The sequence below is a fragment of the Protobothrops mucrosquamatus genome, unplaced genomic scaffold (assembly GCF_001527695.2).
Source record: "Protobothrops mucrosquamatus isolate PMUCROS unplaced genomic scaffold, P.Mucros_1.0 scaffold2741, whole genome shotgun sequence".
NCBI lineage: Eukaryota > Metazoa > Chordata > Lepidosauria > Squamata > Viperidae > Protobothrops > Protobothrops mucrosquamatus.
Window position 1 is genome coordinate 17,310 of NW_015388782.1, and position 13,563 is coordinate 30,872.

The window sequence follows — 13,563 nt, forward strand, 5'->3', positions numbered from 1 at the left end:
GATGTGGGTTTTAGTGAAAATCACAGTTGCGCCGTGAAAATGAAGCTAGGGGCAGCTATTGTGATGCTGATCCATCTCTCTTAGCATCCAGTTTACTCACAACAAGCATTTGCACAGGATGCTAGGTGTCAACTTTTGTGAAGTCTCTGTATTTTTTTGAAACTGTGCCCCACTCAGGAGAACCTATTTTTTTTTCTTCCCCTTTAAATGCTTTTGCTTCTTGCCAGATTTTTTTAACCACATGTTGTTTATGCTGGCTTTCAAATGCCCTGCCTTTTCCCCACTGCTATTGTGTTTATTAGGCTGATTTTAACTGCATTCCACATTCTGATTATTGAAATGTTTGCTGTATAAGCTTCTCAGCAAATGAATTAATGAACTTTTTGAACATCTATCCATTTTGCTTTTGTATTCTACCCATAGGATTACTGTAATCAACAAAGGAAAAAAAATAGAAATAATCAAATGTTGCATAACCTTAGGCAGTGGCCACTTAACATTTAAATATCTTACAGCGCTGTTGTATACATTTTTGTACACAGTCCAGCCATGTCGAGAACTGTGGGCTTTTATGTAAATGAGTGCTATCCAATCTTTTTCATTTCTACTGAAAAGTGGGAGACTTTCTTTTTTCTTCCTTTCTTTTGGCTTCTCTGAAACGTCTGGCATCACAGTAACAGTTCTTATTTGTGACATTCCTGGAAGAGAGGACTGCCAGCCTTGGCACACTTAACTCCTTGGATTCCATTAGCTTCTGTAGACTTAATCTAATTACATATTGCACAGGATTGCAGCTTTAGGGTTAGGCCAGATTTAATCCTAATTGTAGCGCAGCAGACTCATAGAAATTAATTCCGTAATTTCATTGAGCCCACTGTCTGGATCGCCCAAATCTGATTATAGTTCATAAATGATAAAGGAAGAAGATATTGCTTATATATTTTTCCTGAAAGGAAGCAAAAAGAAGAAAAATTCTGAAAATGTAAAAACACAGCAGGTGTTTGTATTTGTTACTGTTTTAATCTCTGTCTATAGAGCTGTGCAAGGAGAAATCTTACCTTTATAACCTTTCTTTTTTTGAGAGAGAATACCTCTCCAGGGTCACCCAGTACGCTAGAGGTATTAATGGAGATTAGAATGGTTATGGGTCATCCAACATTCTAGCTTTTACACGGCAATAGTGGTAATGATTGACAAATCACATTCCCTATTGTACTCAGAAATTATTAGCTTTTAGAGAAGAAAATTTTGTGCACCCCGTGGCAAAGAAAACAGCTGTTACATATATAAGATCTAATAAGATCAACAATCAAATCTTATGTCCTAATATTCAAATTACTTTGGAGGTTTGATTACACATATTTATAAGTAATATGAAACTGAGCTTTTAACTCCAAATACATTCTTTTGGAATCTGAATTAGGTTTTCATTTTGGGACTCATCACTTTGGGATAGTTGCTGTGTTTTAAAAGAATTTTATTCTTGTATATAATTTTTATTACAGAAGGTTTTTTCCCCACAGGGTGAAAACAATATAATTTTTAAGTTAAAGATAAATGAAGAAAAGTAATAGAAAAGTGAAAAAGTCCCTAATGCTTCAAATATAGCTGAGAAAAGCCTGAACTGCTGCTGATTGGGTTAGCAATCTAGTTCGCTACACTGTTGAATGGCTTCCCATGTCTACTGGTTATTAGCTGAAAAATATCTCCAGCCTCTTGATGTTAGTTGTACTGTGAGAAAAGTCTAAAACATCTGAATACTACATTTGAATAGTTTGGATTGGAGCCATAAGGTCATTGCTCCTTATTTCTTTTGTGATTGTTTATTGACAAATGGAAAACTCCAAAGAGATGACAAAGTAAAAATTGCACATAAACAGAAAGCCCAATTCCTCAAAAAAAAATAAAATGCAAGGGCACAGAGTCACTTCCGCAGAGCAGGTTTATAGTCTTCAACCTTTGAGATCATGCTATGGTTTTAAATAATTACTTCATGCTGCCAAGGAAGTGTCTTTCCTTGTTGATAGCCAGGCCACAACAGCATTTCCTGAAACTTGATTCATTCCATTGAGAGGCCAGGGCAACTGTTTTTCCTTTTAGTACCTAAATGAAATTTAAGGAAAGATTTCCTGGCAAATTTATGTGCAGGTGAGCCTGGCTTTTCAGTTTCCTATGATATAGGCACAAAGTCCATTTAAGTCATTCTCATTACCTTTTAACTATTCTGAATAAACAGCTTTTAGGGACTGTAATAGCTGATGGAAAATGCCTTTCTTTTCCGGATGTCATGATGATATTCATACTGCATTGTTACTGATGCTACAGAAATAGATTACAGAGTTTTAAAAAGTCAGCCTCATTCTGAAAGTTAATATTTTATATTAACTATTACATGCATAAATGAAAACTATAGAAATACAGTTCTTAGTCAGAAAGTATCAAACTTCCAAAGTTAATCTATTTTTAAAAGTCACATACATCCTATATTTTTTGACCTGATTTTAATGACTTTACAACTACAAAATTTTCTACGGTACCAAATCAATGATACGAATTTAGTTTAATTTAGTTAGAAAAGGTGGAGGAAAAAATGACGTACCCCCCTAAATTTTCGGTCTCCATATAAATATTGAGAATATTTACTTTGTTAGGTTTTCATCCTTGTCGAGGTTATAATTACCTCTCCATTTACTTGCCAAAGCATCTCATAGCACTATTGAATGCTTTTTATGCTTTTCTTTACAGAGGGTACAATAGTATTTAATGCTATTATTTATTGAATGCTGCAAAGGCTGAAAAGAGACTGAATTGAAACGGTACCTATTTTTCTGCATGCTTAAATGCATGTGTGTATGTGTGTGTGCTCAGGAATGGGATTGGGAATCCTGTGAAATGTATCTTCATTTATTCACTGAGACATTGAAATGCCTATAAAAGGGAACAAAGCTTTTTCCACTGCAAGTGGGAGTATGAGACAGTGCCGTCCCTTTGCTCTCTGATGACATCCGTAGTCCAATCTGATTGGGCAGACAATTATATGACCTTGCCTCGCTGATTATGTTATTCTTGATGGTCTTGTTGTGTCTACCGAGAGAATGGCCAACCTTACATTATAACTGTATAATTGCCCAAACCTGTAACATAAGGGAGTACAGCAGCAAGTAAAAGGCAATGAGTTTTGTGGGAGTCATAGAACATCTGAATAGATGAACATTTTGGGCTACTTAGAACTCTTCCTTAAAAACAATTTCAGTCATAAACCCAATCCCACCTGAGTCTCTTTGACTTTAGTTCTAATCAATTTTTGTAAAAATAAGCAAAGCTTATATTGTTAACAGCATTACTTTCATCTACTGCCTGAGTTCTACATAATGGCAGGACTCCAGATAGGGCCAGGTCATTCTTTAATCCATCCAGTGCTCATCATGGAGGAATACCATTTGCTACTTTTAGTCGTCAAAATGTTTTCTGTCAGCCCTGGCAAAGAAGGACTCCTCAGCCACCTTCTTCAAACTGAAAATTAAGCATGGATATTGACAGAGATATTTTCAGAGCATTCCTTCCTTAACTATCTTTGCTTAACATCTTTTTAAACTAGGTGAAGGAAGTGGATGCACCAAGTAATATGATTTTTAACACTTCTGTACCACCACATCAGTATCTTATTCAAAATCTATCAGCCATGAAGGATTACAACATCAGTGTTTCTTGTATAAATGAAATAGGATGGTCAAGTCTCAGCCCTTGGATTATGTCCAGTACAACTGAAGGAGGTAAGAATTATGAACAAGGCAGCATGATGGACAGAGGAATGAAGGATATTTGCAGTAGGTCAGCTAAAATTTCTGATGCTCTATGGTTTAACAATAAGCCCCTTTCTTCCTTAAATTTGTGTACTGAAATAAAGGTAGGGGCAAACAAAAATAAATGTGGTGTGATACACGCATATTCCAGTTTGTACAAACAAATCCCTGGGCTGATTGAATGCTCAGAGGCACTTTGTTCTATAGAGCAATATCCTCCTTCCTAGCCACAATTTTACATTTGATTACAATTGGTGGTTAATGCCAATGAAATCATTGGCAATAAGTAATGAGCCTCTCCTATTTCATGACTGTGCCAATTTGTTAATGTACACCAGGGGTATCAAACTGTCGGCCCGCGGGCCGGATGCGTCATGCAGAAGCCGCGCCCACCCCATTGCCGGCAATGGCAAAACTCTCCCGATACGTTGCGCGACATCACGTGACGTCACGAGTTTGACATGTCTGATGTACACTATATTATGCAAGTAGCATATATAACTTAAAAAAAAACTTTCTAAAGTGAAAAGCACTAACAAAACTATGGACTCAGCGAGATAATGACCTACAAGCAGTGGTGGGATTCAGCCAGTTTGCACCAGTTCGGCAGAACCGGTAGCTAATTTTTTGTTGCCCAGGCCCAGAATGGACTTCCGGAAGCAGCATCCACACAGAGAACCGGTTGTTCACATATTTGAATCCCACCCCTGCCTACAAGTAATTATTTTGTCATATACTTGCTTTTCTTTTTGAATGATATATACTCCATTCCCTCAGATCTTTAGTACAAATTTTTCTTAATGAAAATATATGTTATGATTCTGCTATTACTCATAGAACTATAATTTAGGGAGGAATGAACATATAGAAAGGGACGTAGCAAAATGCCTTATTTATAAAAGGCAGCCTATTAAAATTTGAATTCCTGTCAATCCCAATAAAGACGTTATCCCCCCCCCCCTTGGTCTAGAGAACCAAGCCATTTATTTCTGTGTTTGTTTGTTTTTTCTGTTTCCACCCAAAAGATTAATTAGGTTTTTTTGTTTGTATCTGTATTCTGTTTTTAAGCTCCATCTGCTCCCCCTTTGAATGTGACAATCTCTGTCAATGAATCCAGTTCTTCAGTAATAATCAAGTGGATTAAGCCTCCTGCTTCACAGATGAATGGCAAACTTCAGAGCTACAGGATCTCTCATGTATGGCAAACATCAGAACGATCTGTACGTATGAATTAATATTGATTAACTAGTCAACACTGGCCATCCCAAAGAAAGGTCTTTTTTTTTTAACTTGGACAACCATCAGCCTTTTAGGTGGCATAAGAAATACCATGTTATGAATACAATCAAGAATCACAACATACCCATTTAATTATGCCTTCTATCCTGTCATTAGCTACAGCTTTTCAAAAACTGAAGCAAAGATCTTTTTCCTTCCTCTACCCTTGATCTAAGCCAAAAATCCAAGAAGCAATCAGATGTGGATCACTTTACATGAGCTTTCTTATTTTTTGTGTCTCATGCTGTATGATATAAAAGAAAGTGATCAATCAGAAATTGTGTCAAGAACATAAACTAGCTTCTTTTTGATTCTCTCTCTCTGTCTCTCTCAGGTCCTCTTTCCACACAGAGCAAGATACCTTGAAAAGAACAGTTAGCTCTTATATAGGGTAACCAGACTTCCCACAAAAGAAGGACATGACATCTTTTTTGTTCTCTTATCTCTGTCCAGCAGGCATAGCCTGAAAATCAAATAATGTTCAGCTTCTTGAATATCTCTTCCTGAGCAGTTTTTCTCCATGGTGCAGTGTTTCCCTAAGAAGTCCTAATTGCAAGTTAAGAACCTCAGCTCTGTTATCTTAATTACAGTTATTCCTTGGGTTACAATGGCAATTGGGACTGGAATTGCTGTCACTAAGGGATGGCGGTTGTAAAACACAACACTGTGACTGCATTCTTTAGCAACCCGCAATCCCAGCAGTTCTGGTTGCCATGATAACTCCAGGACACCTGGGTCATTAAGCAGGAAGAGATAGGAGTTCCTGGTAAAGAGCATGGGGAGGGTACACAGGTGTCACAGGCAGGCGCTAGGAAGTGCAGGCAACCAGTGGAGTTCACAGGTGGGTCGGCAAGGGCTAGTGGGAGGTGGGGGATGTTGGGAAGCATGAGGAGGCTGACTGGGAGCTTGTAGTCTGTGGTGGGGCTCCTTGGGAGAAAATGTCTTGAGAGTGATTACCGAAGTGACTTGAAAATTTCCCTCCCAGCTTCCCTATTGAGTTTGCTTGTGGGAAGCTGGCAGGCAAGATTGCAAATGGCAATCAGGTGGCCAGATCATGGTCATGAAACTGTGGGGCTACTGCAACAGCTGCAACTTTGTGTATCAGTCATAATTCCCCCTCATTCAATACCCTCATAATTTTGAATGGTTGCTGAACAAGTAACCCAAGGACTAGCTATAATTGATTAGTACCATCCAGAAGGCTTGCCTGCTGCCACAAATTGACAAGATCTTAATCTATCATATGCTGAATGCTTCTTAATTGCTGTAGCAGATTCCTACAATAGAAAAACCAGTCTTACTGATGCTGGAAAAAGTAATTTCATATACATGCTGGCCTAAGTACTCCCCCCTCCCCCTGTTTTTCACTGTAGTCCTTTGGATTGAATTAGTCATACAAGTTCCCCGTATCTGGTTTATGGACTCTATTTCCTGAAGTAAATTCCTCACCTGTACAGGTAGTCCTAGATTTACAACCACAATTGGGACTGGAACTTCCATTGCTAAGCAATGTAGTCATTAATGTCATGCCAAATTTCACCACCTTTTTTGCTGTGGTCGTTAAGCAAATCACCATTTGTGATTTGCTTAACGATTTCATTAAGTGAATCCAGCTTCCCTCATTGACCATGCTTTTTATAAACTGCCTGGGAAGATTACAAATCATGATGTATGACCCGAGAAACTGCAACCATCGTAAATATATGCTGGATGTCCAGTTCCCGAATCGCTATCACATGACCAGAGGAATGCTGTGATGGTTGTAAGTGCGAGGACCGGTCATAAGTCACTTTTTTCAGTGCTGTCATAACTTTGAATTGTCATTAAATGAACAGTCATAAATCAAGCACTACATATATATCTTAGCCATCATACTGTAAAGGATGTCATGGTGTCTGGTGGCTAACTTCTCTCTTATTTTATTTATGTAATCCTTGTTTTACAGGGAATTGTTTAGCACTACCGCAGTCACTTTCAGATTAGTGCTGACCTCTCCTTTAACTGACATTTGTCTTTACTTAGGGAAACGGTAACACTAACGCTAGTGTTCTAATGTCAGGATGTAACGTAGATTCGAAGTAGTACGGCGTAGAGTGGAGAAATATCCATAATATCTATTTAAGACGTTTTTACTTAAAGAAGGAGATCATTAGATCGACCGGATAAGACAAGGTCGACACCGAAGGTTTGATAGAAGTTTCCGAGCCCCATGTATATCATAGTGCAGTAATCCAAACACAGGATGATAAGGGTGTAAGTCACTGTTCACTTTCAGATGTGCCTTGGCTTTGTGCTTTTCAAAGCATGTTATTAAGCCAGTTGAACCTGAAGTGTTGCTAGCTGGGAATCTTCCTCCAAAGATTCTTTATCTCTGAGTGTGGCCACCCTCAGTATTGTGCTAAATGTGCTAAATACAACAGAGAAACAACATCTATGCTACAGAAATGAGGTTTTCTGGGTAAGCAGGAAAAACAAGATGACACTTTTTTAAATTTCCATTTCTCTACCCCAGATGATTTTATTTACCTTAAGGTTACTTTTCTAATCCAAAATTGTAGCACAGAAGATACATTCATTAACATGATTTGAATATCTGCTCAGAGATTATCACACTGAGCTATTTAAATATGGTAGATTTTCCATAAAAGATTATTTATGTTTGTTTTCTATAAAACTTTAGCTTTCTGTTCCCTTTTTAAGTAGTTCATTTTTAGGATTTAGAAATCACAGCAGAAAGATACTGAAAAAAGCACAGTAATGTTATGGTCTTCTGACTAGTACAGAATAAAGACGCTAACTCAGCAACTTATATTACTGATGGTAAGCTAAAGGTTACTTCCTGATCCTCAGAACAAGATATAATTCTGTGTGTCTAGCTTTCCCAATAAAATATGCAATGCCTAAATGTTTTCATATATGGATTTATCTTTTAATATAGTTCATTCCCGAATCCATTTTTTGTCTGACCAAAGGTTAGACATTAACTGACAATATGGTCAAACTGGACTGGCAACTGAAACTGATTTGGATGCTAGTGACAATTTAGTCTTCTCCATGACATTTAAATACAATTTTAGGGAATTCTGGGCAAACTGTGTGTCACATGTTCCCTGTTTGAAGGGGCTGCCCCATTCTCCAGTTGATAGGGCTCAGCCAGACGCATCCAATGCACAGAATCCAATGTTTTTGTCAAAAAAGATGAAAACAAGCATTACACTGTTGTAACATTTATTTTGTCCTTTGCCTCTCCCTTGACCCCTTTTGCAGACACTTCTGTGCTCAGCTTGCTCTCCAATGTAATAAAGTTATCTCTGTTCTTTGTTTTTCATCCTTACGTAAGAATGTTAAGTCAGTGTAGGTCAAACAGTTATAAATTTGCCTTTCCAAAGGTTTAGTTGGCTTTTAAGAAGAGGAAGAATGTATTAGGCAGAAAATTCTTTTAGATAAGATAGAGATGTTTGCATTGTACTTTTGTATATATACTGCTAATCGTAACATTGTTAAGAGATTGGAAATGGGACATAACAGTGCTTTTTGATGCACCCTGTTGACCCAAATATGGGAGAAAGAAATCTTTCTGGGTCGACAGGGTGCATCAAAAAGCACTCAAGGTAATTCTCCTCCCCTGTCTCTTCCCTCCCTGACACAGCTGACAAAGTGAGAAAGAGCCTGTGGCCTAGAGGTTAACACAGCTGCTTAACATGCAGGCAGCCCAGGTTCGAATCTCAGAAGGGTATGTTTGGCTGATGAGAGCTAAAAAAAGTTTGAAATAGTTATCCCATTCTCCCTTAATTCTTTGTTAGCAATCCAAATTTTAAAAATATAAATGATGTCGCAGTTGCGACTGCTGCCTGTGGATAACTCTAGTTTGAGCTGATACAGGCAAAAGATTTCTTTCTCCCATATTTGGGTCAACAGGGTGCATCAAAAAGCACTCAAGGTAATTCTCCTCCCCTGTCTCTTCCCTCCCTGACACAGCTGACAAAGTGAGAAAGAGCCTGTGGCTACAGGTTAACACAGCTGCTTAACATGCAGGCAGCCCAGGTTCGAATCTCAGAAGGGTATGTTTGGCTGATTAGAGCTAAAAAAAGTTCGAAATAGCTATCCCATTCTCCCTTAATTCTTTGTTAGCAATCCAAATTTTACGCAACAGCGTACAAGGTCGTGGAAAGAGACCCCATAATCACACTTAAGAACTGCATCAATAAGATACTTAATGGCCTCAAACGTGGTAGGAGGATAAGTGATGACGTCCTGAGGAGAGTACGCCCCAGTGACTCAGCACTTGCTAGATTCTATGGACTGCCCAAGATTCACAAGGAAGGTGTCCCCCTCCATCCCATCGTCTTGTTCAGGGACACCCCGACCTTGGGTCTGGCCAAGTGGCTGAGTAATCGTATTAGCCACTTGGTCAACGACAGTACCACCACTGTAAAGTCGACAGGGGAGTTCCTGGATAGGATAAAACCCTTGAGGATAGAAGATGATGAGTTGATGGTGTCGTTTGACGTCATCTCACTCTTCACCTCTATCCTGCAGGACCTGGCGGTCACAGTTATAAGGGACCGCCTGAATCAAAAGGGTCTGGGACAACAGGACTCCCTCCGAACTGAAGACCTAGTGAAGCTGTTAGAGGCATGCCTAAAAACCTATTTCACATTTCAGGACACCACGTTTGAGCAGGTCAAATGGGGTCCCCGATCTCAAGCGTCATAGCGGAGGCGGTGTTGCAACAATTAGAGCACGTAGCGATGGCCCGGTACCAGCCTAAATTTTGGGCCCGCTACGTAGATGACACTTTTGTGGTCATCAAAAGGAGTCAAAAAGCTGGCTTTGTGGACATACTTAACTCTGTATACTCGGATATCCAGTTTACGGAGGAGGAGGAGAACCAAGGTACGTTGGCGTTTTTGGACGTGCTGATCCACCGCCAACCAGATGGAACCCTGAGCACAAGGGTGTACCGTAAACCCACGCATACGGATAGAGTCCTCCATTATGGAAGTAACCACCCCGTTGCTCACAAGGCTAGCTGCATTAGAACACTATTTAGACAGGTAGACTCCCACTGCAATATAACCAGAGCTAAAACGGAAGAAAGGAACCATCTCTTCCGCATATGTAAACACAATGGATACCCGACAAGGTTCGTTAAACGCCATAGCATACCGCCCAAACCCCGGGAGAACCCATGGATAGAAGAATCATCATTGCAGGCAATCCGGGTTACCCTCCCCTACATTAGCAAGGGGAGGCGACAGCCAGGCTGCTAGCACCTCACAATGTGAAGGTGGCCCACAAACCCAATCAAACACTGCGCTCCAAGGTTATGCGACCCAAGGACCCACTCCCCAACGTGGAAAAATCAGCAATTGTATATAGGATCAACTGTAAGGACTGTCCTAGCAATTACGTGGGAGAAACCTCCAAGAGAGTGAAAACCAGGGTCCACGAACATAGGTTGGCCGTAAGAAGGGGGGAGCACTACTCTCAGATTTGGACGCATATGGCGGAATCTGGACACCGTTTTGACTTTGACAACGTGCATATTCTGGCCAGTGATAGTACAAAAGGGGGCCAGCTACTTAAGGAAGCCTGGCTCTCTGATAGAGACTCTATCAACCTACATATTGACCTATGCCCAGCGCATCTGACGTTGAAGGCGTGGGGTGTGTATGATCGTCCACCCCGGTGGAAACAACCTGACACCACATTACGGACCCCCGAGAAGGAAATCATGAAGGAGGTGAACCCCTCACCCCAACGTCCTATGAACATCCAGGTGAGGAATAACCAACAGCCAAGCCCCCCCCCCCCGCCCCAGGGGCATATACACGCTCCCAAATAACAAGGAGACTGTCGGATGGTGAAAGAATGGTTACCAATGAACCAAGGATTCCCCCGTGCCTCCTGAAGCGCCCAGGAAGGGCGACATCGCCCATGTGCATCCAGGTGGAGAATAACCAGCGACCGAGGGACCCCCCACCTCGGGAGCATACACGCGCTCCCAAAGAGCAAAGAGACTGTCGGGTGGTGAAAGAACGACAAGTAGCGAGTCAGGGATTCCCCCGCGCCTCTCGAAGCGTCTGGGAAGAGTGATATCACCTATGAACACCCAGGTGGGGAGTAGCCAGTGGTCGAGGGACCCTTCCGCCCCGGGAGCATGCACGCACTCCCAAACAGCAAGGAGACTGTTGGGCGATGAAGGAACAGCGACCAGCGAGCCAGGGACCCCCCCGGGCTTCCCAAAGCGTCTAGGGGAAACGACATCTCCGAGGGGAGGAACAACAGCCAGAGGAGGCCAACAGACAATCTTGGGCTGCCGGATTGATGATGTTTGGGATATCCCCGCTGGTAATAGTTCGCAGGGGCACGGAGATGACGGGGACGACGAGAAGAGCCGGTTCAAGGCAACGACAGATCGATCACACCCAAAAAGGGGGAGGGTGGCTACACCAGCTTGCCCTACAGGGACGGTCCGACTGCGCCAACGGGAGCCACGAAGTGGAGTTAGAGGCGCTCGTGGGGATACGGAGGTTGTGAGCACCAGAAATGGGGGGAAGGTGAAAACAGATGCTAGACGGGATAACAACCATAGGAACGGTGACCGTGTGAATGGAGGAGGGAAGCTGGAGGGTATAAATCAGTGGAGGGCGCTGGGTGCGCAACCCCGCAGGAGAGGGGATGACAACTGGGGCGTGGATGAGGGGTATGAAAAGGAAGAAGGGGGAGGGAGGAGAGAATGTACCGTAGTAGGACAGCCCGGACAAGGGGGGAGCGAGTGCGAGAGGGGAGGCCAGCTGAGGGACACGGAGGTCCTGCCCAACCAAAAAAGGGGGGAGAAAACTCCCTTAACTCAGGACTATACGAGGGGAGAATGAATAGCAATACATACGCAGACAGGAGAGGCAGGAAAAGTGCAGCCACCGATACGGAAGTTACGACTAGAGTGCAACTTAACCAATTAGGACCGGTGACGAGATCCAGGAGCCGCGTGCAAATGGCATCCTGCCTATAAATGAACTCGCCCATTGACTAGCATTGAACCCTGACGATGTCGGTAGCTTCCGACGAAAGCTTGGTGATTGGTGATTGTATTAAACTTTTTTAGTTTATAATATTCCTGGTGCTCATGTTTTATTGGTTTTTCAGAAGATGAATATACCCAGGAATCATACTTTTATTTTTAACGTTATTATTGATAATTACGACAGAGCAGTATTGCTCATGGCTAGGAGATGGGAGAGACTTGCACGCTGTATCTCAACCAACTACTGCAAACTGGCTTTCTTGCACAACTGTATTAAGGAGGACCTTCCCCCCAAGTCACTTAGGAAGAAACGTGCCATTGACTCTATAGAATGCCGGCAGGCGGTTCACCAGTTCCAACGCCGTACTATGCGGGCGCTTATTAATGATCTACACAGGCGCATCGATTGTTTAAAGGCATGGACTCAAGATCATCAGGAACGATGCCGCACGGAGCTTACGGACCGACATTTCCAAGCGTTGAATCAACACATCCGGCAAACCGCCAAGAGAACAAGCCAGCACACGACGGGAACACTCCAACACAGAACGGACGCACTACGTGAATTAGACAAGGATAACCCCCCCGATAGACTGGTATGTAATCTGTCAAAAAAGACACTGACCCACCCACAGCTCACCCTGTTACGGCGAGATGCAGGGTGTAATCTCATGGACGCACACACTCTGGATTTTGTGGCAGCATTGGAGCCTGCTATGTACAGCATTGGGGTAGGGGAGGAGGTAAAGAACTCCATTAGACAGCGGGTTAAAGGACTGCTGATAAGCCATAGGCGCTACCAGACGCTGTCCAAAAAGGAAATGGAGGCCATGGAACAACTTAGGAAAGATGACTCCATCATCGTGTTGCCTGCGGATAAAGGGAGAGCCGCAGTGATTATGGACAGAATGCAGTATACGAACAAAGCGTTAAAGACGCAACAGCGTACAAGGTCGTGGACAGAGACCCCATAATCACACTTAAGAACCGCATCAATAAGATACTTTCACTTCCGGCTGCAATCATGGCGGACCTACCGGGGTTAGTTCCATGATAAGGCGGAGCCCGCAGCAGAAATGGGGGGCCTCTTGAGGGTCGACGACCCTGGTTTGGGGTGCTGAGGGTGCTGAGCCTGCTGGCGGCCTTGCTGGCCGCCGGTGCTGAGGGTGCTGAGCTCGCTGGCAGCCGGGCGGAGGAAGATCGGGTGGAGGATGCGGCCCGGCTGCCCGGATGTGGCCTGGCGGCCTGGCGGCCCGGCGGAGGATCCAGCTCGAGGGACTGGCCGGGCGGAAGATCGGTGACCGGTGGAAGATCGGCGGCCTGGCGGCCTGGAAGCCTGGAAGATTGGGCGGCCTGGAGGCCTGGAGGATCGGTGGCCGGGCAGCCGGGCGGCCGGGCGGCCTGGAAGACCGGCGGCCAGGCGGCCCTGGAGGATTGGCGGCCGGGCGGCCT

At 43.1% G+C, this 13,563-nt stretch overlaps 1 protein-coding gene across 1 annotated transcript in view; it reads left to right on the plus strand.

Moving 5' to 3' along the window:
• Positions 1-13,563, plus strand: part of MERTK (MER proto-oncogene, tyrosine kinase) — a gene marked incomplete at its 5' end in the record, with an annotated part of 67,556 nt that overhangs the window by 16,855 nt on the left and 37,138 nt on the right. The window contains 2 exons of the mRNA XM_015825653.1: positions 3,599-3,773; positions 4,872-5,023. Coding sequence (XP_015681139.1) covers positions 3,599-3,773; positions 4,872-5,023 — 327 coding nt within the window. The remainder of the gene's footprint in view (positions 1-3,598; positions 3,774-4,871; positions 5,024-13,563) is intronic.